The sequence below is a fragment of the Lepidochelys olivacea genome (genome assembly GCF_965140295.1).
Source record: "Lepidochelys olivacea isolate rLepOli2 genome assembly, chromosome: 5".
Taxonomy (NCBI): domain Eukaryota; kingdom Metazoa; phylum Chordata; order Testudines; family Cheloniidae; genus Lepidochelys; species Lepidochelys olivacea.
The window spans coordinates 2,043,598-2,071,152 of NC_140415.1; the positions used below are offsets into that span (position 1 = coordinate 2,043,598).

The window sequence follows — 27,555 nt, forward strand, 5'->3', positions numbered from 1 at the left end:
GGCCTGCCTACAGACTGAAGAGATGGTGTTGAAACATCCACAAGTGGCATGGTGCTCTTGATTTAATAGTCAAATGGGCTGCATTCCCAAAGGTGGAGGTGGACGAGCTGGCTGGGTGAAAGCAGATCCAGACGACCTTCTCTTGTGGGACTCACTGCCCTTTCTGGAGTAGTCCCGGTGCCTCAGTTGGTACGGTGCCTGTCTAAAATACCTTTGAGTGGTATTGCTATTGTTGCTGACCTCCAAAATGACACCTTTTTGTGGTTTCAGAGCAGCCGCCGCCGGGATAGTCGTTATCTGCAAACAGAACAGGAGGGCTTGTGGCACCTGAGAGACAAACCCATTTATTTGAGCACGAGCCTTCGTGAGCTACAGCTCGCTTCATCGGATGCAAAGAGTGCAGGGTTGCTTATGAGTCCTTAAACAAATGCAACTTCTCATCTGTCTTACCAGAAAATAAAAATCTGTCAAAGGGCAGGTCTTCCATGCTCTGTTGGATGTCTGCACTGTTCCAGAATTCTGCAACGGTGGTGCTCTTCTCATCTTAATCGCTGACACCATAACTCTGGCACTGGACATTGCTGTTGCAGCTGCCAACTACAAAAATGTCTTAGCGACCAGATGAAACTTCTGCGATAAACGCCTTCATCTCCTCCCTAGAAGATTCAGGTCATTTGTCCATGAAGTTGGCTACAAAGTCCCAGTTCAAAAAACTGTACTTGGACAGCAGCACCTGCTGGTTTGCAACACACATCTGGCAAGGACGAAGGCAATATATTTTTCGGCCCATGAAGTCTAACCTCTTTGTTTCCTTGTCTTTGGGTATAGACTTGTACCTATCTTGTCATGACCTCTCATTGGCTGCAGTCATGACAACTGAATTGGGAGCAGGATGTGAATAAAAATGCCCGAACCCCATGCACAGGAACATAACTCTTGTCCATATGCTTTGCCATAGGTGTCAAAGCAGCTCTGGTATTCCACAAACCTAGGAGGACTCCAACAGTACCTCACTAATAAGGAGAGCTACTCTCCCTGGGTTGAAGACTGAAGGATGTCCACCAATTTGTGCCTGTTTTCCTGCACAAACTCAGCCTGTATAGCCAAAGTAATGGTCTCAAGTTGCAGTGGGGGAGGTTTAGGTTGGATATTAGGAAAAACTTTTTCACTAGGAGGGTGGTGACGCACTGGAATGGGTTCCTTAGGGAGGTGGTGGAATCTCCATTCTTAGAGGTTTTTAAGGTCAGGCTTGACAAAGCCCTGGCTGGGATGATTTAGTTGGGGATTAGGTCCTGCTTTGAGCAGGGGGTTGGACTAGATGACCTCCTGAGGTCCCTTCCAACCCTGATACTCTATGATTTGATGAAAGCATGAAGCTATTTAAACTTCAGAGCTCCTGATGTTCCTTAAAATCTTCAGGGCCAGGGGAGGAAGATTCCGACACTGCAGAGTCATTGAATGAGGAGGATGAAAGCAACGGAGCCATTGGAACCTCCTGGTGCAGTACTGGTTCTTGTATACGTGGATCCATGTGTACCTGCTCTAAGGGAGATGCCTCCATCTGAGTTTGCAATGTAGGCGGCTGAGGAGGGGATACCACTGGCTGGTCAGTTTATCTGGCCCAGGAACAGGTGGAGGATTCGGATTTATAGAACGAGGAATCGCCCATTGATTCCATGGAGGCTGCTGAGCATAAGGGCATGGCATTAATAACCAAGAACCCGTCTCCACTGAGCGAACAATACAGATCCCAGTATCAATCCAGATCAGAAGGTGGTCTTGACCACCTTCTAGACTGGTGTCTGAAGAACAAAACGTAAGGGGGATGACCACCCCAGGCTTGATGCCGATGGACACTCAAAGTTGTTCAGAAGCAATGGGGGAGTGACCCTCAGAAAAGCAAGCAAATGTCCAGCCGCTTCCCCGGTCCAATACGTTGAACAAGGTCAGCTCCCAGACTACTGCACTGGGCAGCACAGCATGGGGAGGAGGTGACCAGCCCTCTGTGGAGAAAGAAGTGGTTCAGGACTATTTAGAAAAGCTGGACGAGCACAAGTCCATGGGGCCGGATGCGCTGCATCCGAGAGTGCTAAAGGAGTTGGCGGATGTGATTGCAGAGGCATTGGCCATTATCTTTGAAAACTCATGGCGATCGGGGGAGGTCCCAGATGACTGGAAAAAGGCTAATGTAGTGCCCATCTTTAAAAAAGGGAAGGAGGAGGATCCAGGGAACTACAGGTCAGTCAGCCTCACCTCAGTCCCTGGAAAAATCATGGAGCAGGTCCTCAAGGAATCAATTCTGAAGCACTTAGAGGAGAGGAAAGTGATCAGGAAGAGTCAGCATGGATTCACCAAGGGCAAGTCATGCCTGACTAATCTAATTGCCTTCTATGACGAGATAACTGGCTCTGTGGATGAGGGGAAAGCAGTGGACGTGTTATTCCTTGACTTTAGCAAAGCTTTTGACATGGTCTCCCACAGTATTCCTGTCAGCAAGTTAAAGAATGGGCTAGATGACCTCCTGAGGTCCCTTCCAACCCTGCTATTCTATGATTGCATTGGCGTTGAGGTAGGTACCGAAGTCAGTGCCCCAAAGACGGGTCAGGAATATCACATTCCCACTCAGCACTTTGACTCCCTGTGGAGTATTTACACCCTCCAGACCATTGTACTCCTCCTAGTCACAGGAACGAAGCTTCCTCATTTTTCAAATACGTGCTCTCTTTACATGAGAGATCCTAGCTGGAGCTCTATTCCTCATCTCCTCTGAGACCTCTGCTGCAGCTGGAAATCAGAGACCAGGCAGGTGCACAACTTTGCTTTGCTTTCCTCTCCTCGTGCCAGAGATGAAAAGTAAAGTTTTAATGGAACAAAGTACGCCCAGAGTCCAAAGGCAGAGGCACCGCTAGTTTCAAGGAACACATGTTCAGCTGTAACACGTCTGTAGAGGGTGCACACTGGCGTCCTTCTGTAGCTCAGCTGTGTCTCTCTCTTTCCAAACACTAGCCACGTGTATCTGAGTGAGACACCACAGATAGAAGACTAAGCAACAGCCCAAGTGAGAAGGCCAAGTATTCCTACCTGGCAGAGCCCATTCCCACAGAAGAGCAAACATACTGATTGTAGGGCCAGGAAAAGTCCGTGTGGCCCAACGGCTGGGTTCTTTGAATGCTGATTTGAAACCCACTTTCCTGCTTCTCTCAGGAGAGCCCTAAACACCCTTCTCCAGAAACACATCCAGGTATTTCTTGGCTTCAATTTTGTGCTTGGTTATAGCTGCCTTACTCAGCATCAGTTCTCTGTGTTTACTCCCTTTTGTCTGGAACAGTCCTGATCAGTTTCCTTATTCGCCTCTCACTGACCATCCCCGTGCCAGTGTAAGGGCGCAGAGAGATCAGACTCACCAGCAGAGTCCCACGGGGCTACATCTATAGGAAGCCGTTGGGAGAGCTGAGGACACAACACACTGGCTGAAGTGCCAGCAATCCATAGACCACACTCCGCTCCTTTATATCCAGCATGAACACAACCCTCTCCCAGGTCTCTCAAGGCCTAGCCAAAATCCTCAGCTGGGTGAAGAGCAGCTGGCCAGAGCTGAACCCAGGCAACGAAGAGGTGATGCTAGCCAGACACAGGCAGCATTTAGAGGAACTTGCCTCCTCTGTAGGACAGACAGGAAGAATAATCCAGGCTCTGCCTCTGACTTGCTGTGGACAGGAAAGAAGTCATGAACATTCCCACTTCCGCTTCCCACCAATAGAAGGTGATGCTGCCTCCAAGGAGTAGTTAGGTAAAGAAAGCATGGAAATTGCTTTATGGATGTAAAAGTGCTTCTGTGTACGCATGCTAACTATGAAGCACACAGTCCCTTTCAGCATCCAACCCGAGGAAAAGTTGGAATGACTCAAGTACAAATGCAACAAAATAAACCATCTCTCATGCAACAAAATCACAAATTATACCTGGCGAATGTCATGGGATTCACAGAAACACCATATCATATCTGCTGGCTGACACTTTCAAAACGAGAAAGTCTAATGAGTCATCCAGAAGCCGCCTCTTTTCCAAAGATAAAAACCCTCCGGGATGACTCTGATAGAGAAGATGTCTTGAGGGAGTCATCCAGAAGGCTGAAGAAACCCCTCCCAATCTGTTAGAGATTTTATGTATGTATATGGCAGTATGAATACAGAACTGAGCTCTTCTTACTTTCCATCCAGGAAGTCCATTAATGGCCTCAGGACATTATCCGCATCTTGCGCCACCGTGGTCCTGGCATTTGCAGGGATATTTCCGGTCCCTTTTACTTGACAGAGTATATCTGACATCTGCTTGACACACTCATCAATACGGCTCTGAAAGCTAGACAGACGAGAAAAGCAAGGTTATTCAGTGGCTAAGCTATCACCTCTTGCACATGAAAACATAACATGCACTCACTAACTACGCAATACTCCTCCTGATTCCATCCAAGACCTTCCCTATTGCTTCCTTCTCAATGTTGTTAAGAAGGACACACTATCAGGGTAATCAACTGTGTAGAATATCAGCAGTGACACTAGGATCCCTACACATGGTCTCATCGCGTTGGAGATAAACTCATTCACTTAATTAAAAAGCTGCCCTTTCTTTTTGAAAGAATTACAACTGCACCCAACTAAAAGCATACTGTTCTGTGTCTGGTATATACAGTCTATGACTTCATGCAGATCAGGAGCGTAACCAGTGCTCAACTTCGGTGCACTGCGGACAGACACATACATGCAGCTCATTGCCAGACCTCACAATAGAGGGTTAAAATCACAGGTGCTCAGCAGCAAAGACACGTGCTGACTGAAACAATCCCCAGTGCCAGAGGGGCCGGGTTATACATACTGTCAAGACAGTAACTGGGGCTTGGCTAGCCAAGTGAACAATGTCTGTCTCTCTGTTGAAGTGACATGCCACGGTTAGGGGAGTTCAACTGTCTGGAACTCCCAAGGGTAGACAGGTAGAGATCCCAGCCACGTCCATTAGGGAAATTAGCTTGTCACAACCACTATCAGTAGATGGCAACCAACCTAGTTACTGCAGACCAGGGGTTCTCAAACTGGGGGTTGGGACCCCTCAGGGGGTCACAAGGTTATTACATGGGGGGGTTGCGAGCTGTCAGCCTCCACCCCAAACCCCGCTTTGCCTCCAGCATTTATAATGGTGTTAAATATACAAAAAGTGCTTTTACTTTATGGGGGGGGGGTTTGCACTCAGAGGTGTGCTGGGTGAAAGGGGTCACCAGTACAAAAGTTTGAGAACCCCTGCTGCAGACAGTCCAGAAGAATCTAATGTAGTGGTTTAATGTGGGGAATACTGCAGCAGAGCCTTCAACACATCAGCTGGGAATACAGGGAAATGCCTTGACATTTAAGTTGGCAATATAGTTGTAGCTGTGCTTATCCCAGGGTATTCGAAAGACAAGGTGGGTGAGGTCAAATCTTTTCCTGAAGAAGCTGATCCAATCAGAGGTATCACCTCACCCATCTTGATATTTAAGGCAATTATTACTGACAATAGATGGTAAGTGTGGCATTCAATTAATGTTTGTGTAGCGTCTTGAACATGTAAGAAGTGCTAGGGGTTGCAGCCAAGATACCAGATCAACCGAACATGGGGGCGGGTGTGTGTGTCTCTAAAGCTGGCTCCTAAATCTGTATTTGGGCACCTAAATAAGGGGCCTGATTTCCTATAGTGTTGAATCAGCAGGGCACCTGTGACATAGGTGGGCCTCTCTCCTTTAAAAACATGCAGCCTCGGTTTCTGCTACTCACTATGCTCCGTGCCCCACCGACTTTTCCACCTACACCCTCCCACTGCCTTCTTCCCCCACCATGGAGCAGCCTCCCCCAGTGCATCAAAACATCCTGCTGATTTCTAGCATCCTACTCCATTGAAGCAACCCCAGAGCCAGGATCTTCTCTTTCTATTCTGCCTCTATTCTCATGTTCACCTCTCAGACACCGCTGCGGAGCTCGAGAGAGTGGGTACGCCCCAGCGTGGCACTCGAGCGGAGTGCCAGCATGCAATGCTGCAGCAGCCAATTGTCGGGAACACAGGCAGCTCGATCAGATTGACTGTACAGAGTGTGGTGGGTCTCGCCCACAGGTCAGGGTCTCACTGATTGCCATATTTGGGGTCAGGAAGGAATTTCCCCCCAGGTCAGATTGCGGCATAGATTCACCTTCCTTTGCAGCATGGGGCACGGGTCACTGGCAGGTGTAAACTAGTATAAATGGTGGATTCTCTGTCACTTGAAGTCTGTAAATCATGGTTTTAGGACTTCAGTAACTCAGCCAGAGATTAGGGGTCTGTTACAGGAGTGGGTGGGTGAGTGAGATTCTGTGGCCTGAGTTGTGCAGGAGGTCAGACTAGATGATCATGATGGTCCCTTCTGATCTTAAAGTCTATGAGAGGCCTCATATTGCAGGGATCTGTGCTTGGGAATGGGGTGGGCTGTATATAAACAAGAAATTATCAACTTCTCAGGTTCTAACAGCAGCTGCTTCCTTTACCCCCAGTGAGCTGAGTCTTCTGGTCTGGACCCTTTCCTCCAGCTGGCCCAGGGAAGTATTGTTTCTAGACTTTAGCAAAGCTTTTGACACGGTCTCCCACAGTATTCTTGTCAGCAAGTTAAGGAAGTATGGGCTGGATGAATGCACTATAAGGTGGGTAGAAAGCTGGCTAGATTGTCGGGCTCAACGGGTAGTGATCAATGGCTCCATGTCTAGTTGGCAGCCGGTATCAAGTGGAGTGCCCCAAGGGTCGGTCCTGGGGCCGGTTTTGTTCAATATCTTCATAAATGATCTGGAGGATGGTGTGGATTGCACTCTCAGCAAATTTGCGGATGATACTAAACTGGGAGGAGTGGTAGATACGCTGGAGGGGAGGGATAGGATACAGAAAGACCTAGACAAATTGGAGGATTGGGCCAAAAGAAATCTGATGAGGTTCAATAAGGATAAGTGCAGGGTCCTGCACTTAGGACGGAAGAACCCAATGCACAGCTACAGACTAGGGACCGAATGGCTCGGCAGCAGTTCTGCGGAAAAGGACCTAGGGGTGACAGTGGACGAGAAGCTGGATATGAGTCAGCAGTGTGCCCTTGTTGCCAAGAAGGCCAATGGCATTTTGGGATGTATAAGTAGGGGCATAGCGAGCAGATCGAGGGACGTGATCGTTCCCCTCTATTCGACATTGGTGAGGCCTCATCTGGAGTACTGTGTCCAGTTTTGGGCCCCACACTTCAAGAAGGATGTGGATAACTTGGAGAGAGTCCAGCGAAGGGCAACAAAAATGATTAGGGGACTGGAACACATGAGTTATGAGGAGAGGCTGAGGGAGCTGGGATTGTTTAGCCTGCAGAAGAGAAGAATGAGGGGGGATTTGATAGCTGCTTTCAACTACCTGAAAGGGGGTTCCAAAGAGGATGGCTCTAGACTGTTCTCAATGGTAGCAGATGACAGAACGAGGAGTAATGGTCTCAAGTTGCAGTAGGGGAGGTTTAGATTGGATATTAGGAAAAACTTTTTCACTAAGAGGGTGGTGAAACACTGGAATGCGTTACCTAGGGAGGTGGTAGAATCTCCTTCGTTAGAGGTTTTTAAGGTCAGGCTTGACAAAGCCCTGGCTGGGATGATTTAACTGGGAATTGGTCCTGCTTCGAGCAGGGGGTTGGACTAGATGACCTTCTGGGGTCCCTTCCAACCCTGATATTCTATGATTCTAAGTGGAGGTTTCCAAACACAGGGGAAGACACCAGCTTCCGTGAAAATGACCATGCAACTGGGTCACCGAAACCCAAGAACTCCTGGTTTGCAGGGTCATATAACTAAAACATTACGTGTTGGCAGCTACATCTTACTCTGTGCATAAACTGCCACATAACGGGGCAGCCCAGCATAAAGCAGCCACTGCAGTGAGCTATGGGTGTCAGTCTCTCAGGCACCAACGGACAGGATTCCAGCATTCCTCGGTTCATATGCCATCTCTCCTCTCCTCCAAGAACAAACATCATCTAACCTGCAGTTAGCTGGAAACCTTGCTATGTTTCCTCTGAGCTATAAAACCTGGAGTATTTATTACGTGTGAAAAGCTGATGTGGAGTGTTACACTAAGTGGGATGGTAATAGTGTCTCCACACTGTTGATCTATTGAAATATGAGCCCCCGACCTAGGTGTGTTTGGAATTACATTTACTATGTTTGGGATGCGTGGAATGGGATTAAGGGTGTTCTAAGGATAGAACCACACCAGGCCAGGACGCAGAGAAGGGATTGCCAACTTGTTGAGAGAGACCACGTGAGACACTGATTTATTGATTTAATTTCATTTTTTCTATAGAATGGCCATTTCAGCTGCGCAAGTGGCTCCATACCAACCACCAATCTTTATTAAGGCTTGTTTCGTTGGTATCTATGTCTAAGGTGCCTATCGTCTTGGTAGGTGATGAGGTGGCAGGTGGTTCTCCAGCTTGCTCTAGATTTATTCATGGATGTTACTTTTGCACAACACATGCTGTGGGGTGTTGCCCCCCATTCTCTGGGGGAACGGTACAGTAAAGCAGGGCTCTGTAGATAGCAAAGGGAGTGCTCCAGGCCTGCTGTTGAGAAAGCTCATCTCTTCCCCTTTGAATCTGTACCTTGGCTCTTGAAGACAATGTACTGGAATATCCGAGCTGCCACGGACGCCCTCCCCGACCGGTCTTGGGGTTGGGGTATTGTTTGTTATACAGTGTTGGAAGCCTACAGCCCTTCCAGAAGCCAGCGTGAGGGTGGGAAGAGGTGGGTGTGGGATCATGCCTTGGGGTGAATTACTCTCCCACTATCCATCCTTGCACTGAAGACTATATTTGGTCCATCAGTAATGCACTAAATATGGCTCTTTGACCAAACCAGGCTCTATCATCCTGTGCTCTGTGATGGCACTTGCTCAGGACAGAGGGAGCAGGGAATTTAGATGTCATTGTTTCGTCAGCCACTGCAGCTATCCCTCAAACATGAAAAAAGCTCGGATCTGATGCATAAGAGGTGCAAAGTGTCCCAGGAGTTGCCATTTATACAGACGCTTTCTACTCTAGCGAGGACACCTACGCTACCTCTCAGTTACATCCTTGAGGAGAAGATCTGTTTTGCACAGTAAGCCGCCCTTCCACTTTTAATTTGATGCCATCACTTCTGAATAGATGAAGCAGCTGAACCCCATTGACTGGTTAATCTCTCTCTCTTGCTGGCACACGTTTCTGAAACACTCCCTGATACGTGTGCTGATCCTGCATAATCTCTGTAAATTACATTTTCAAATGCCAAGAGTCCACCCTAATTGTCTTGTAACATTGGTACTGTGAAGACAAGTGTCAGATAACAATACTAACCCACTAATTATGATTTCTCACTTATCCGCCATCTAATTATGAATGTCATTGACTCAGTTCCATGTGTTCGTATCTCCCCTTCTCCTGCTGCCACCATCCATGAATAGCAATGGGAGTTACACACTTAGTTACCAGTTTCAAATGCTGAAAATGCAGCTGTGTGTCAACAAGTCCCACAAAGTAACTGATGATCATAAATACTACAAATGTATGGATGGGAAGCAGAGCAGTCAGGCTGAGCTTTTATTCTCACCACCCAGGTGGGAGCTACACTACTGGATGTGCCTGCATTAATCTTTTTACAGGGCATAGATGAGATGAACAGTCCTTATCGTGGGGAATAGTTATTTTCAAAGATTAATAGACTGGATCAGTTGGGGGATATTTTACTTCGGAACATAAGACTGGAAGGGAACTCCTGGCTCATCAAGTCCAGCCTCCTGCTATCATAGGCCACCCCAGCCTATAAATTCCTTCATAAATTTATCAAACTCCACCTTAAAACTAGTTAGGTTGTTTCCCCCCCTACTCCTGCTGGGAGGCTGTTCCAGAACCTGACTTCTCTGATGGTTAGAAACCTTCTTCTAATTTACGGGCTAAACATATTCATGGCCAGTTGATACTCAATCCATGCCTCCCGACAGAGGCCTGAACATCCAGCAGAGGGGAAGTGTCTTCAGCCTTCCATTCTTGCTTAAGCTGCAACTTTTGTGCTCACTGTAGAATTGCGAGAGCTGACACACAATCCTTGCCATAGGCAGTTTGTATCTATGATTTGTAAATAAAGCTTTTAATTGCCACTAGCAACACTTTTGGTGCTTGTCCCGACAATGACTGACCAGCCTATAAAAAAATGCCCACCTTTGCAACATTAGAGTACTGGGTCTCAGTGTGAAACACAAACGCTAAGCCAGTTTCCTTCCGATTTCAATCCTCATTTAACAATCAGAAAGCATTCAGCTGTTACATGCTTTAACAGACTGTTTGCATTTAAACAGGAATATCACTCTCTGAATGTTGAACTGGAAACTGCTTTCAGAGCAAAGAAGAGCAGGGTTCAATTCTCCCAGAGACACAAGTGCTGTTAGCAGCAGGATCAGCAATATATGTAATCCAAATACAGAATCTGAATTGTGAAATGATGTTCTGTTCCCAGGCAGAGCAATGAACACAACAGATACAATTTTCTGAAAGTTTCTCAATTCTTCAGATGGAGAACTGAGCACATGAAGAATTAAGCAAATTCAGGGCCATGAATTTGATTTAAAACAGAAACACAGTGTGCAATTGCCATGTGTTTTACTTTCATCTCAGTCTCACGAGAGATGCAGCTGGAGTGGAAGGAAAGGAATGTTTCTATGGCTATAGAAGCTAGATGTACTCACCTGTTACCAAACACAACACTGAGTTCATCCAAAACATTGTTCAGTTTCACCTGAAGCTCTTTGAGATTGTCACTTGCTTCTGGGTCCAGCTGTGGACAAAAGGAGAGAGCTTAGCTGGAAAATCTAGGTTGGTTTGCTGTTCCCCAAAGTACTATTACCCAGTGCTGACTAAACGGTAGAAAATCACATGAAATATCCTCAAAATGTGTATACTAGCATCCTTTCCCAAGCACCACTGTAGAGTTCATGGCCAGCTGCTCTAGAGACTTCCCCATAGAACTTGGGAACCATGAACAAATGTTACTTTGGCTCCTACTTTCCGCCACCTCTTCTCAAAGTCATCCCTTTTCCTGATACTTGTGGAGTTAAGAAATAAAGAAACATTTAAACCTTTCCAGCACAGAACCCAGACTGTGCTGTGTTACTGCGATATATACCTTTGGGTTCTGAGTCACCTTGGGGCTATAGGTTTAATTTAAGACTGGCTTCTTTAAAGTGGGGCTTTTCACTGGGGTTTGTTTCTCCGTGTGTGAATTTGAGAGTAGTTGCATCACCTTCCACCGCCAGAGTCATTACACAGACTTCAGGCTGCAGTTCAGTGGAGCATGGGGAATAAAGCCCACAGGTTCCCCACTCTTTTGAAAATCTGGCAGTGTGTCACAAAGGGAGTGGTTATGTGCTGAGCACTTTGGAAAATATGTTGTGGACCCTGAGCACATGAAGATCTGGCCCCTTAGTGATCAGCCCTGAATACTCCTGAGTCAGCCTGAGATACAGTCAAGTTCTCTGTGTGCGAGTCTTTCAGCTGACGCATTAAACCCTGAGATCCTGTCTGTACTGCATGAACGGTACTGATCTCTTGACCCCTGCCCTAAGAGTCCTGGTTTGCTCCACGATCCATAGCTCATAATTTCCCTCTTCTGCATTCGTGCAGTGTGCCTGATGCTGGTGGTTGCCACTCTCCAGCCTTAGGTGGTTGCATTTCAGCAGGGCAGCGATGCCTGCACATGCAGAGTGTGTGAAGTGCTTTGGGATCCTCTGGGCTGGAAATGCTGTGTGAACGTGAGATAGGATCACTTCTGGTTACATCAGCGCTTCTGGTTCTTAAACATAAATGAAATGCCTCTGCTGTTTGTGAATTGGGACTTTAGAACTCCAGCCTGCCCTCCAACTTAGACCTCCTATATATTCACTTGTTGCAATGGCAGTGCGGTGGCTAGAATTCAGGGGCTTAGGTTTCTAGGCTAAATCCCAGTATTGGAGCTAGACAGGAATTAAGCACAACAGGAGTTCCTGCTACCCCATTCTGTACTGGAGCCCTGCTTGTTTTCTTTAGCATCTATCAGAGAAAGGAAATCCTCAAGGGAAATACAGAGATTTGGAATGGGATTCACTCCTTTCCCTTTAGTAAACTAGCTGGGAAAATCCAGATTTTAACAGGTGTTAGAAAGTGTGCTTACCAGTCTTCTAGATCTGCTTTCAAAAACAGAGAAAGAAACAGCAGCTGTTGGTTTATTTATGAGTCTCAGGAGTGAAGTGCTGACTGCAGTGACTTTCCTGCTTTATTAATGTGAGTTTGTAAGGTTATTCCCTGTGCACCTATTTCTCCACACACACAGCAACGAAGATAGCCCCCGATCTAACCATGCTAATTAGAGGCTTTGGGCCCAACTCACAGGTGACAAAGCTAGGTATACAGCCTCCTAGTGGTTGCTTTTCTTTCTACCACCCGGCCCCCTTCCATTTCCCAGGCATGTAAGACCCCATCAGTTTACAGAGTCTCCAATGCAGAATGTGTAATTTACAGCACCATTACTCCTCTGAACTCAGCCCACCGCCTGAGGGAGTGGGACTCAGGATCAGCCTGACTCACTGTGACATTTCAGACAAATGCTTTGTCAGCTGAACTAGAGAATCAGCTCTCTTCTAATGCAAGCCAGTAGGACTGGTACTGATCACCCACCACTCCTTATATTCTGCTATTTCTTCGATAGCTACAGGCTGTGTCCGTACTGAATCCACAGGATTTTTTAGGTCCACATCTAGGACAGCAATGGTAGATTGCAACTCCTGACCCTTGGAATATTGAGCTCATGCCCTGTGCAACTGGTGAGTTATTTTACTGTGGGAAGTTACATAAGCACGGCCACAGTGGATCAGACCAAGGGTCCATCTAGCCCAGTCTCCTGTCTCCCGACAGTGGCCAATGCCAGGTGCCCCAGAGGGAATGAACAGAACAGGCAATCAACAAGTGACCCATCCCCTCTCGCCCATTCCCAGCTCCTGGCAGACAGAGGCTAGTGGCTCTCAGAGCATGGTTACCACAGAGGATGCATTGAGTGCATTCAGGTTGCGTCTTACTACTTTATTCTTGTAGCAGTGACCCTGCCCTCCCGTGAGAGGGCAGAACATGGCTCCCCGGTATCCTAGTATCACCAAGTTTTGCATTGGCTAGAGAGGATATCTGGGAGCAACACTTCACACAGGGCATGAACACTCAGGCCTTTACAGTGCTTCTGGCCAAGGGGCTGCAGACCCAAACTCAGATCCCTGTAGCACTCTCTCTCCTCTAAACTGATCCCCCACTCCCCTGTTTCAGGTGTGATTCACAAGACTGCTAGTGACACTGATTAAAAAAGTTTCTAGCTTTTTCCTCATTACCCATTAGTAGCCACTAAGTACCTACATGCCTGCAGCTTCCATCCAGGACACACCACACGATCCACTGTCTCCAGCCAAGCTCTAAGATAGAACCGCATTTGCTCCAATCCCTCAGACAGAGACAAACAGCTACAAGATCTCTATCAAGCGTTCTTAAAACTACAGTACCCACCTGCTGAAGTGAAAAAACAGATTGACAGAGCCAGAAGAGTACCCAGAAGTCATCTTCTACAGAACAGACCCAACAAAGAAAATAACAGAACGCCACTAGCTATCACCTTCAGCCCCCAACTAAAACCTCTCCAGCTCATCATCAAAGATTTACAACCTATCCTGAAAAATGATCCCTCACTCTCACAGATCTTGGGAGACAGACCAGTCTTCGCTTACAGACAGCCCCCCAACCTGAAGCAAATACTCTCCAGCAATCACAACAAAAACACTAACCCAGGAACCTATCCTTGCAACAAAGCCTGATGCCAACTCTGTCCACATATTTATTCAAGTGACACCATCATAGGACCTAATCACATGAACCACGCCATCAGGGGCTCGTTCACCTGCACATTTACCAATGTGATCTATGCCATCCTGTGCCAGCAATGCCCCTCTGCCATGTACATTGGCCAAACCGGACAGTCTCTATGCAAACAAATAAATGGACACAACATCAGGAATCAGAACATTCAAAAACCGGTAGGAGAACACTTCAACCACTCTGGCCACTCAGGAAAAGATTTAAGGGTGGCAATTTTTCAACAGAAAAGCTTCAAAAACAGATTCCAAGGAGAAACTGCTGAGCTTGAATTAATATGCAAACTAGATACCATTAACTTGGGTTTGAATAGAGACTGGGAGTGGCCGGGTCATTACACATACCGAACCTATCTCCCTATGTTAAGTATTCTCTCACCTTCTTGTCAACTGTCTAAATGAGCCATCTTGATTATCACTACAAAAGTTTTTTTCTCCTGCTGATAACAGCTCATCTTAATTAATTAGCCTCTTACAGTTTGTATGGTAACTTCCCCCTTCTCTGTGTGTGTATATATATATATAACTTCTTACTATATGTTCCACTCTATGCATCCGATGAAGTGGGCTGTAGCCCACGAAAGCTTATGCTCTAATAAATTTGTTAGTCTCTAAAGTGCCACAAGTACTCCTGTTCTTTTTGCGGATACAGACTAACACGGCTGCTACTCTGAAACCTGTCACTAAGTGATAGTGGAAGGAAAGCCAACTGTGGTGCTGAATTTCTCAGCTCAGTGGCAGAAAAGTCCTTTGTCATTATGGAGATACTGATTCTTCTGAACAGCTACTAACACATAAGGAGGAAAAGTCTAGATAATGTATTAACTAGCTCCTTAATGGCTGGTATTGGCATTCCCTGGCTCCACACAAACTGCAGGGGATTAACAGAACGTGATTTAGGTCCATTAGAAGGGCATGAGACTGGTGCCTACTATTTCTGTATCCGAATTAGATACAAGTTACAGGTTTCAGAGTAACAGCCGTGTTAGTCTGTATTCACAAAAAGAAAAGGAGGACTTGTGGCACCTTAGAGACTAACCAATTTATTTGAGCATGAGCTTTCGTGAGCTACAGCTCACTTCATCGGATGCATACCGTGGAAACTGCAGAAGACATTATATACACACAGAGACCATGAAACAATACCTCCTCCCACCCCACTCTCCTGCTGGTAATAGCTTATCTAAAGTGATCATCAAGTTGGGCCATTTCCAGCACAAATCCAGGTTTTCTCACCCTCCGCCCCCCCCCCCCACACACAAACTCACTCTCCTGCTGGTAATAGCCCATCCAAAGTGACCACTCTGTTCACAATGTGTATGATAATCAAGGTGGGCCATTTCCTGCACAAATCCAGGTTCTCTCACTCCTTCACCCCCCTCCGAAAACCACACACACAAACTCACTCTCCTGCTGGTAATAGCTTATCCAAAGTGACCACTCTCCCTACAATGTGCATGATAATCAAGGTGGGCCATTTCCAGCACAAATCCAGGTTTTCTCACCCCCCCCCACCCCCATACACACACAAACTCACTCTCCTGCTGGTAATAGAGAACCTGGATTTGTGCAGGAAATGGCCCACGTTGATTATCATACACATTGTGAAGAGAGTTGTCACTTTGGATGGGCTATTACCAGCAGGAGAGTGAGTTTGTGTGTGTGTGGGGTGGGGTGGGGTGGGGTGAGAAAACCTGGATTTGTGCTGGAAATGGCCTAACTTGATGATCACTTTAGATAAGCTATTACCAGCAGGACAGTGGGGTGGGAGGGGGTATTGTTTCATGGTCTCTGTGTGTATATAATGTCTTCTGCAGTTTCCATGGTATGCATCCGATGAAGTGAGCTGTAGCTCACGAAAGCTCATGCTCAAATAAATTGGTTAGTCTCTAAGGTGCCACAAGTACTCCTTTTCTTTATACAAGTTACAGTCCTTCATAGACTTCCTTCAGTTTTCAGTGTAGCTGGAAACTCTTCTCTGCCAATATGGTGAAGCACTGATAAAGGCTCCTGAAGGAACTAATATCTACTTTGCTGCTTCGTCAATGAATGTCAAATGTACCAGCTATCCATGAGAACAGGAAATGCCACTTGGACTGCACAATAAACCTGGCTTGCAGAGCGGAGCAGCAAGAAATATTAGAAAGTTGGCGCATTGTAATGCATATCATGACCATGACATTTCTGCTGGAAGCTGGAACTCCACTGCCTTATGGAGTCTTACAATCTCCCTCACTCTGGGTGCATGGAGCGTGACACTGAGAAAGAAAGCTAATAAAAATGTTCTCTTTCTATGAAACATGAGACAGCCTAGACTACATGGTGATTAATTCTGAACAAATGCTCTAATTCTAGTAGGACTAATACTTGGCACTTCTACAGCATCTTGTTTGAGGATCTAAAAGCAGTGTCCAGACAATGAATGGAGACTCTCAACACCCACCTTACACATGAAGCCAGAACGTATTATCTGTATTTTCAGAGACGAGGCATCCTGTCTCTATTTGAAGCCATCAAGAAATGGAGACTCTACCACTGCACAGGGCAGTTTGTTCCCATGGTTAATCCCCTTGCTGGTAACAATTTGGGCCTTATTTCTAAATTTGATTCTGTCTGACTAACGTCCACCTACTGATGGTTGTCATGCCTTTTGCGGTTAGATTAAAAAGCCCCTTGGTACCAGAACTTTCTCCCTGCATAGGTACTTATACACTGTAATCAAGACACCTCTCACTTCTTTTTGATAAGCTAAAACAGATTGAGACCTTCTTTAAAAAGACACAATACATTGGTTTTTATCTTTATCCCAGGCTTATGTCACATGGTCCCAAGGATCACTCACTTCTCCCCCACCTTTCAGGAAAGGGAGAAGATGGAGGGCTGAGCAAAGCCAGCAGTATGCATTTCTAACTCTAGTGTGGATTTGACAGAGGTCTTACAAGACTGAAGAACTCAGCAGGATAAGAAGCTCTTAGCAGGAGCCTGGACCCAAGGAATGCTTTCCCACAGCTGTTATAACAAAGTCAAGGCTGTTCTTCAGCGATCCTGGGGTTTGTCATACAGGTGACTGAGCATTTAAAATGAGGGATAAATCTGTCTGAACACCAAGAAGAGAGTATGTTTTACTGGAGCATTTTTCATACAGCTTAGCTGATAGCCAAGGGCATGAAAACTGGAGGAAGACAAGTCCAATGAAGACATTGTTCTCAAGGCTCAAAACAGTAGCACCTGAGAGTTATGAACACCTCAGGAATGGAGGTTGTTCATAACTCTGAAATGTTTGTAACTCTGAACAAAACATTATGGATGTTCTTCCAAAAGTTTACAACTGAAAATTGACTTAATACAGCTTCGAAACTTTACTATACAAAAGAAAAATGCTGCTTTCCCTTTATTTTTTTAGTAGTTTACATTTAACACAGTACTGTAATGTACTTGCTTTTTTGTGTGTGTGTCTGCTGCTGCCTAATTGTGTAATTCCGGTTCCAAATGAGGTGTGTGGTTGACTGGTCAGTTTGTAATTCTGGTAACTCTGATGTTCCACTGTAAATATCCTTCTTCTCGGATATTTTCCCTGAGAAGCTTGTACTTCATAAAAATCTAAGTTTCTACACCTTTTAATTGGGCTTGTGCAGCATATCAAGAATTCGTGACAGTGGGCAGTGCAGTACATGGGTTTTTTTATCCTGCAGAAGTTAATGATTGCATAACTTGTGAAAGGCAGAAGAAGGTAGGAGTGGGCTGCAAAGTCGTTCCTGATGAATGAAAATAGAAAGTATTACACTGCCCACTGTCAGACTGTTTGTACCATTCCCAAGCAGAGGTCTGTAGAACAACATGAGGGGTGAAGAGAAAACAGCACAGGTGGCATGAATGCTTTACTTGCATGACTTTATGACTGCCACATTCAAAGATATTCAGATTCCAAGGCCAGAAGGGACCACTGTGATCATCTAGTCTGACTTCTTGTGTAACACAGGCCGGAGGCCTTCCCCAAAATAATTCCTAGAGCAGAGCTTTCAGAAAAACATAATGCATTTGTGAAGGGATGAGTGAATTATACAAAAAGAAAAGGAGTACTTGTGGCACCTAAGAGACTAACAAATTTATTTGAGCATAAGCTTTCGTGAGCTACAGCTCATTTCATCGGATGCATTCAGTGGAAAATACAGTGGGAGTGGATGGGTCATTACACAAAGTAAAACTATTTCCCCTTGTTTATTCCCACCCCCCACTGTTTCTCAGACGTTCTTGTCAACTGCTGGAAATGGCCCACCTTGATTATCACTACAAAAGGTCCCCCCGCCCGCTCTCCTGCAGTGTGTATGGTAACACCCATTGTTTCATGTTCTCTATGTTTATAAATCTCCCCACTGTATTTTCCACTGAATGCATCCGATCAGGTGAGCTGTAGCTCACGAAAGCTTATGCTCAAATAAATTGGTTAGTCTCTAAGGTGCCACAAGTACTCCTTTTCTTTTTGCCAATACAGACTAACACTGCTGCTACGCTGACACCTGAATTATACAAGTTACTCCAAAGTTATGTCAGTGACATCAGTGAACATATATGACTGCCATCACCATAGAATCTGTGCCTACAACATTTACACCACAACATCATTGTGTATTATGCTTTTACCACTACAAATAATTTCAGAAACGCTATTTTTCCCCAAACACCTAACATTTGGGAGAGGTTTTTGGAAGCTATATTGATAATATTTGTATCCCTCTAAGTCAAGCTGTCCTAGCAGCATGAGATCCACTGCACAGGCTCAAAGGGAGAAAAATAAAGTGGTATAAAACTCTAAAAATGATCTAAGAGAGCTTTTCAATCACGTATTATGTTGTAGTTTGAATGAGGGAATCTCTTGGGATCTTCCAAGGTGGGAAACCAGGGCAGTACACCACACTGGAAGGAGGATTTTCCAGATCTTTTGTGCTCCAGCTTGTGACCCATTGAGGCTACAAGATATTGGGTATTATGCCCAGGGGTTTAGGGCTGAATGCTGCCTTATCCCACAGCATTATCCTTGGGTAATGTTTTAGGGAGAGTACAAGGAATGCAGGCAGGAATAGGATTTCACATTTGGGAAGAGCAGGAACTATTTGAAACCTGTTCAGAGCTTTGTAATATTAGAAGTACTCCATGTGTGGATGGATTAGGTGAACAGAATGCAGCTGAAGTAGTCAAAGGTGCATGCTATCTTAAATTCACTGAATCTTTCTCACCACCTACAACTCCTAACTTCCATGATTTGTCTACCTGCAACTCCTAATTTATTAGTATAATTACAGGAAAACTGCCTGGGTGCTTTCATTCGGCCAGAATACCTTGGGTAACACACAAAAATAAACATTTACTGAGAGCATTGATGTGACCTCACCGTAACATTTTCTTATTCTTTACAGGGAAATAGCTCCTCTTATTGCTTTTTAGACAGCAGTGAGGGCAATGTTTACATTTTAGTGCCAACCACTGTTTGAAGTATGGATGCTGTATGCACCTCTTGAAAACACCAAGTAATTGTCCTTCTTGAAGGAGAGGACAAAAACTTTGCACAAGATGAGGTATTTCCAGAGCACATAATTATCTCTATTTTCAGAGTCGTCCTCTCACTAACTGATATTCACCAGCCAGGACTAATCACTGTCAGAGTAGCCACTAAATAAACTAGAACAAAGCAGTCTAGGCTAGCGGAACAGAGGATCTGGCAGGGTTTCAATCTATGCAGAAAAGTACTAAATGCATTCCAAGAGGAAAACCCTGGGGAGGTCAGCTATTTCAGGTACTCGGCACAAGTTAAATGAAGTATTTCTGGTGAACAGTGGCAAGCGGATGAGGTGAACAAACAGCATGTAGCAAAGAGTCTCACTCCCAGGAAAACTTTCTAATATATTGAGTAAACTATATTCCAGTTGCTCATCATGTCATTCGCATTCTTTTTCTCCCCAGGTTTGTGAGTCACAGGGTTTGAGCCAGAGTTCCCCGCACATCTCCTCCTCCTTGTATAATCCCACAGTGCAGGGAGACCACTGAAGAATCATAGAATATCAGGGTTGGAAGGGACCTCAGGAGGTCATCTAGTCCAACCCCCTGCTCAAAGCAGGGCCAATCCCCAACTAAATCATCCCAGCCAGGGCTTTGTCAAGTCTGACCTTAAAAACTTCTAAGGAAGGACATTCCACCACCTCCCTAGGGAACCCATTCCAGTGTTTCACCACCCTCCTAGTGAAAAAGTTTTTCCTAATATCCAACGTAAACCTCCCCCACTGCAATTTGAGACCATTACTCCATGTTCTGTCATCCGCTACCACTGAGAACAGTCTAGATCCATCCTCTTTGGAACCCCCTTTCAGGTACTTGAAAGCAGCTATCAAATCCCCCTTCACTCTTCTCTTCCGCAGACTAAACAATCCCAGTTCCCTCAGCCTCTCCTCATAAGTCATGTGTTCCAGTCCCCTAATCATTTTTGGTGCCCTCCGTTGGACTCTTTCCAATTTTTCCACATCCTTGTAGTGTGGGGCCCAAAACTGGACACAGTACTCCAGATGAGGCCTCACCAATGTCGAATAGAGGGGGACGATTACGTCCCTTGATCTACTGGCAATGCCCCTACTTATACATCCCAAAATGCCACTGGCCTTCTTGGCAACAAGGGCACACTGCTGACTCATATCCAGCTTCTCGTCCACCGTAACCCCTAGGTCCTTTTCTGCAGAACTGCTGCCGAGCCATTCGGTCCCTAGTCTGTAGCAGTGCATGGGATTCTTCCGTCCTAAGTGCAGGACTCTGCACTTGTCTTTGTTGAACCTCATCAACCTTTGTTGATGGTTGAGCCAACCATCAGCCTTTGTTGGCTCTAGACTGTTCTCAATGGTAGCAGATGACAGAACGAGGAGTAATGGTCTCAAGTTGCAGTGGGGGAGGTTTAGATTGGATATTAGGAAAAACTTTTTCACTAAGAGGGTGGTGAAACACTGGAATGCGTTACCTAGGGAGGTGGTAGAATCTCCTTCCTTAGAGGTTTTTAAGGTCAGGCTTGACAAAGCCCTGGCTGGGATGATTTAACTGGGAATTGGTCCTGCTTTGAGCAGGGGGTTGGACTAGATGACCTTCTGGGGTCCCTTCCAACCCTGATATTCTATGATTCATCAGATTTCTTTTGGCCCAATCCTCTAATTTGTCTACGTCCCTCTGTATCCTACCCCTACCCTTCAGCATATCTACCACTCCTCCCAGTTTAGTGTCAGTTTCTCAGCCATTTTCGTGTCACTACAGGAGGCGGCTTTCAATGGAGGATGCTGCAAAGGGACAAGCTGGGCTGGGAGGGAGAAGCTCGCAGCAGACGGAGCTCAGGAAGGTCATGAGTTTTTGTATAAATGTAGTTTTGTTCTGGATGATTGCTGTGTGATATCACAGCTGAGATCTGCATTCCTGTTCCAGCTAGAGTCTCAGCACCCTGAGCACCGACTGTCTGGACAGAGGTGGAGTGTTAGTGTACCACAGACTGAGTGCAGAACACATGTACCCTAAACACTCCAGTACGTTACACACACTGCACTGTACCTTACACCAAACAGTTCGACGTGCGCTTGTTATTTCATTTATGTCATCTTGTATGCTCATGAAGTGCTGAGTCATTATGCAGCATTAGGAATGAGTGTGAAAATGCAGAGGTTTGCACACCCGCAGTGCTGGCCACAGGACTCTCCTGTGAACCTGTGGTGCAAGCTGAAACCCCCCCTATGATTTCTCAACTCACCGGGAAAGTGCTGGGATAGGCATTGTTGAGATTCTGTGCTGAAAGACGCACCTTTCCCAGAGGGTGATCTTACCCAGGCTAAGTGAAATAGTTTATATTGTCATTAAATACAGTTTACCACCAGCCATTTGAGATACTATGTTATTTCCGATTGTAAGTATAAGGAAATACTGTGGCTATCTGATAGCACTGTTGGGTAACTTGGCAAATGCTGATTTCTTAGTGGTGTTCCCTGTACATGTGAGTGATGCCTTCATAAAACTATTTACATACGTTTAATCATGGGAGCAATTGTTCTGAAAAATTGGCCCTTTGTGGCCATTACTGATATAATATCAAGGCTGGGTGCACCCCGTGCAACACAGAAGTCTGGGTTGCTGGGACATTTTGTTTGAGGAGAACTGTGCTCCACTGTGAAGAAAACCTCTTTGCTGTCATCCTTGCATTAGCCGGTGAAACATTTAGCAGGTTTTGTTTTTTTTTTTAAAAAACAAGCATTTGTCACTTCTTAGAATTATGCCACTAAGCACGAGAGAGACTTGGAAACAACAGTGCAGAGTCAAAAAGTTGAACTGCACTTCAGTGAAACACCACCCCTGAACTCTCCCCTTGGCGTGCAGATGACAGCGCAGCGTCTAGCTCGTCACAGCTAAAGAAAATGCCCTGAGGCTCTAAAAAGATTTTTTCCTAACATGATCAATGTTCTTTTCTTCATCACCCCGAGTCTTGAAAAGCAATGAAAAGAGAGAGAGAGAGAGAGAGAGGAAAAAAGATGTACATTATAGCTGAGCATCCTCTCTTCACAAACAGCAACTGAAACAAAATTCTTTCATGTCTCTGAAACTTGCTACACTCTGAACAAGAGTGTCACAGGAACAGCGCAATAAATCTACCTTGGCAAACACTTTTTTAGTGACCCAAAGAATGAGACAGGTGAATTACACAGCATGTGCGTTTTTTAGAATATATTAAATGTACGTCATTTACTCCCAACCAAGTTACTGACCTTTACACACTGCACAAAATGACTTGTGCCTGTAATGTGGAGGGTTTGTCGACATTCCTAAAAAACAGACTTGAAAACATCTTCTTGTGCCCATGTTAATGCATGTTCTTATTACTGTCTTATTACTACTTCCCTTGTCCTCCCCCGGGCTCCTGTCTGTTGTTTGAAAACCCTGCTGTTGTGTTCAATTAGACAAAGATTTTCAGGGCAAGGGCTGTCCTTTCACTCTGACAGCCTGGCACCTAAAGCAATGGGGCCCTAATCTTTACTGGAGGCTCTAGGTAAACCAGTAGTTATGGGCGTAAGTAGCCAATTTTAGTGCTCTTACCTCCTTAGCACCCATGGCCTCAAACATCTTCTCAAGCTGCACTCTCAGCTGCTGAATGTTGTTCATCAGGATGCAGGGCTGAAGGAGGCAATGGCAAAGTCTTGTTACTGATCAGGGTGACAACACTATTTGTTCTTTCACTGGCATAGCCAGGGCTAGAATTTCCCCCAGCATGTAAAGGAAGAGGAAGGGCAGGGGCAGATTTCAGTGCTAACAAAGCTTAGGAGGAAAGTCCCTCTTTCCAACCAGGAAAGGGGGCAGCTGCTTGCAGACATGCCAATCAGTGGTTAAGGGGTTGCTCCAGTGACAATTGGCTGATCAAGTAGACAACTGGCAGCTGCCCTCCTGTAAGAGTCCATTCTGATATCGCCCCCAGACTCTCAACTCTGACCTGTGCAGATCTGAACTGCATACAGATCATAAAGGGAGGTGGTGCACAACAAAGTGGCCGCTCCCAGAAATTCACGCATCAGCGAGGGGGAAAAATTTATCTGCTCAAGCTCCCCTGTTTGCAATTAAGGGACTCTATGTAGCAGATCCCAAACATCTCTAGCGTGAGACTCAGCTAGGGATGAAGGGAGAAGGGATGCAGTGATCCATCTCAGCCTGCCTCATTCAGAATCTCTCCCCTGAACACAGTACCCATGGAGGCATTTGAATTGACAATAGCATCCAGTAGCAGTTTGGAGGATTTGTATCATAGAGGCAGATATCTGACCTAGAAAACTGCCAGGCCATGGTGAAGTGGCATTAATCCGAAGGGGACGAGATGCATCTTCTGTTTTAAGTGCCCTGACGTATGAGCAAATCCGCCCGGCTACAAGGGAACAGCTCCCCACTGGATCAAATAGCCAAACACCCATGAATGATGATCCTCTGCGCCAGTAACACTCCTGATGAGAGTGCCAGACTTCCAGTTGAATGGAAGCTTTTCTATATAGGGGATTATATTTTGCCAAACCCTACTTCTACCAATCAAGGGATTTTCTAAGGGTGCTTTCCAATTGTCCATATATGGGGAAACTCCTGCCTGATCTATAAGTAATGAAGGTCACTGATGTGGGTCTTAAAGAAAAGGAGCATCTAGCAGACTGACTGAGTTCTAGGTCACAGAAGTGGAATGGCTTGTCTTGTTTGGACCATCCCTCTTGAACAGAACTGGGGGATGGCGGTGTCCCAGCCCCATCTGTTGTCATTCATGGATATGTCTACACGCTGGGGCACACAATGGGCATTTCCTTCCAGAGATTAAGCTAAGGTTTCCACCACACCAGCACGGATCAGATGTGGACTATTTTGGCTTCACAGTCTCTTTGGGGTAATTCACTGTTGTTTTTGCGTGCCATTAGCAAAAGAAAAAACTTAGGGAATGCAGTGTTAAGTTTCCCCGAACATGGACGGATGCCAATTCTATACGCATCCCTGGCAGGCTACCGGGTTGGGTACAGCACCGAGTACTGTTCAGAAACTAAAGGAGATTTGAACCATTTGTGAACACAACACTACTAAACTGGGAGGAGTGGTAGATACGCTGGAGGGGAGGGATAGGATACAGAAGGACCTAGACAAATTGGAGGATTGGGCCAAAAGGAATCTGATGAGGTTCAATAAGGATAAGTGCAGGGTCCTGCACTTAGGACGGAAGAACCCAATGCACAGCTACAGACTAGGGACCGAATGGCTAGGCAGCAGTTCTGCAGAAAAGGACCTAGGGGTGACAGTGGACGAGAAGCTGGATATGAGTCAGCAGTGTGCCCTTGTTGCCAAGAAGGCCAATGGCATTTTGGGATGTATAAGTAGGGGCACAGCGAGCAGATCGAGGGACGTGATCGTTCCCCTCTATTCGACATTGGTGAGGCCTCATCTGGAGTACTGTGTCCAGTTTTGGGCCCCACACTTCAAGAAGGATGTGGATAAATTGGAGAGAGTCCAGCGAAGGGCAACAAAAATGATTAGGGGACTGGAACACATGAGTTATGAGGAGAGGCTGAGGGAGCTGGGATTGTTTAGCCTGCAGAAGAGAAGAATGAGGGGGGATTTGATAGCTGCTTTCAACTACCTGAAAGGGGGTTCCAAAGAGGATGGCTCTAGACTGTTCTCAATGGTAGCAGATGACAGAACGAGGAGTAATGGTCTCAAGTTGCAGTGGGGGAGGTTTAGATTGGATATTAGGAAAAACTTTTTCACTAAGAGGGTGGTGAAACACTGCAATGCGTTACCTCGGGAGGTGGTAGAATCTCCTTCCTTAGAGGTTTTTAAGGTCAGGCTTGACAAAGCCCTGGCTGGGATGATTTAACTGGGAATTGGTCCTGCTTTGAGCAGGGGGTTGGACTAGATGACCTTCTGGGGTCCCTTCCAACCCTGATATTCTATGATTCTATGATTCTAAGCCATTTGCATGCTGTGGCCTTTACTTCAAGAAAATGATGGGAAATTATGTCTTTTGAAGAAAATAATTATGGGTAGAAACAATGAAACCTGTATAAACAATTAGCACTTGCAGCAGAAAGGGGAGAAAGTCTTGGTAAACACATGAAAATTGAGTGAACAACATTGTTTTTGTTCTTTCACTCTCTTGGGGCAGACACAGCTGCATTACCTATTAAACTGCACAGGAAAAAATACACCAACTAATGGCCTCGAGTGACCCTGGAATGCTGGAGCACTTATCGATCACTCCGTTTACAGCCACTGTGATCGGAGTGTGACTTCTCTGGTGCCATGTCCTGACAGAGTCTGAATTACATGAGCACAAAGGGAGAAAGCCCATTTGCTAGGAGAAGGCTGGAGCATTCCCCTGGCTTCATTAAAGAAGAGCGTCAAGAACAGCATGTGACAGACATCCAGATTTCAGACACAGTTTTATTTACCACCACCATTAATGATGTAGAAATGGGGTTGAACAACAAGTTAGTTTAAGTAGGGGATAATAAACTGGGAAGTGTTTGTGAAAGCCAAATGGGATACAGACATAGTATAAACATCTACAAAGAGTGTCCCAAGCCCATTTCTTTTCATGGCTGTAAAACAAGATTTAGACAATAGGGTGGATGCCTCACTCCAAAGGGCCCTGGAAAAAGGTGATAGCAGCAGCCATAAAGCAGTTCCCCAGGTTCAGAATGAAAAGATGGGGAGAAGAGCCCAAGCCCCAGCAAGGCAGGCAGAGTCTACCTTGGCCATCACCTTGTCACGTGGCCAAGCACCCTGTGCAAGCATGGAGCCCGACAGGAATGGTCCATCTCTGCTCTCAATAATTCCATGTGCGGCTGTAGCCTGAGGAGGGAGGGGATCACAGCAGAGTCTACAAGGTGCATGCAACTGGAATATTTATTTCCATCTCCTTAATGGAGAGTAAACCCTCTGACATAGGTGTGGTGGGACTGACACACAGCAAGTGCCCAATTAGGAATCATTAAAAAATGGATAGAGAATAAGATGGAGAATATCTTATTCCCCTTATATAAATCCATGGTACGCCCACATCTTGAATACTGTGTACAGATGTGGTCCCCTCATCTCAAAAAAGATATGTTTCAGAGCAACAGCCGTGTTAGTCTGTATTTGCAAAAAGAAAAGGAGGACTTGTGGCACCTTAGAGGCTAACCAATTTATTTGAGCATAAGCTTTCGTGAGCTACAGCTCACTTATGCATCCGATGAAGTGAGCTGTAGCTCATGAAAGCTTATGCTCAAATAAATTGGTTAGCCTCTAAGGTGCCACAAGTCCTCCTTTTCTTTTTTCTAAAAAAGATATACTGGCGTTAGAAAAGGTTCAGAAAAGGGCAACTAAAATGATGAGGGGTTTGGAACGGGTCCCATCTGAGGGGAGATTAAAGAGGCCAGGACTTTTCAGACGGAAAAAGAGAAAAGACTAAGGGGGGATATGAGAGAGGTCTATAAAATCATGAGTGGTGTGGAGAAAGTGAATAAGGATAAGTTATTTACTTGTTCCCATAATATAAGAACTAGGGGCCACCAAATGAAATTCATGGGCAGCAGATTTAAAACAAATAAAAGGAAGTTCTTCTTCACTCAGCGCACAGCCAACCTGTGGAACTCCTTGCCTGAGGAGGTTGTGAAGGCTAGGACTATAACAGGGTTTAAAAGAGAACTGGATAAATTCATGGAAGTTAAGTCCATCAATGGCTATTAGCCAGGATGGGTAAGGAATGGTGCCCTAGCCTCTGTTTGTCAGAGGGTGGAGATGGATGGCAGGCGAGAGGATCATTACCTGTTAGGTTCACTCCCTCTGGGGCACCTAGCACTGGCCACTGTCGGTAGACAGGACACTGGGCTGAATGGACCTTTGGTCTGACCCAGTATGGCCTTTCTTATGTTCTTAACTTTGATTTGCTCACCTATAAAATGAAATTAACTCCATAAAACTCCTGGGGCTTGATGACATGAGCAACAATGATGCGGTTTATGGCTTCCCAGCTGCAGTATGAGGACTCTTTAACCTGCTATTTTA

The 27,555-nt window shown here is 45.7% G+C and overlaps 1 protein-coding gene across 6 annotated transcripts in view; it reads right to left on the reverse strand.

Moving 5' to 3' along the window:
* The window catches only part of UNC13B (unc-13 homolog B), a gene marked incomplete at its 5' end in the record, with an annotated part of 380,494 nt that overhangs the window by 34,967 nt on the left and 317,972 nt on the right, over positions 1-27,555 (reverse strand). For all 6 annotated transcript variants that reach the window (XM_084628800.1, XM_084628798.1, XM_084628797.1 and 3 more), the window contains 3 exons: positions 4,210-4,362; positions 10,789-10,877; positions 23,086-23,163. In XM_084628800.1, the coding sequence (XP_084484926.1) occupies positions 4,210-4,362; positions 10,789-10,877; positions 23,086-23,163 (320 nt within the window). The remainder of the gene's footprint in view (positions 1-4,209; positions 4,363-10,788; positions 10,878-23,085; positions 23,164-27,555) is intronic.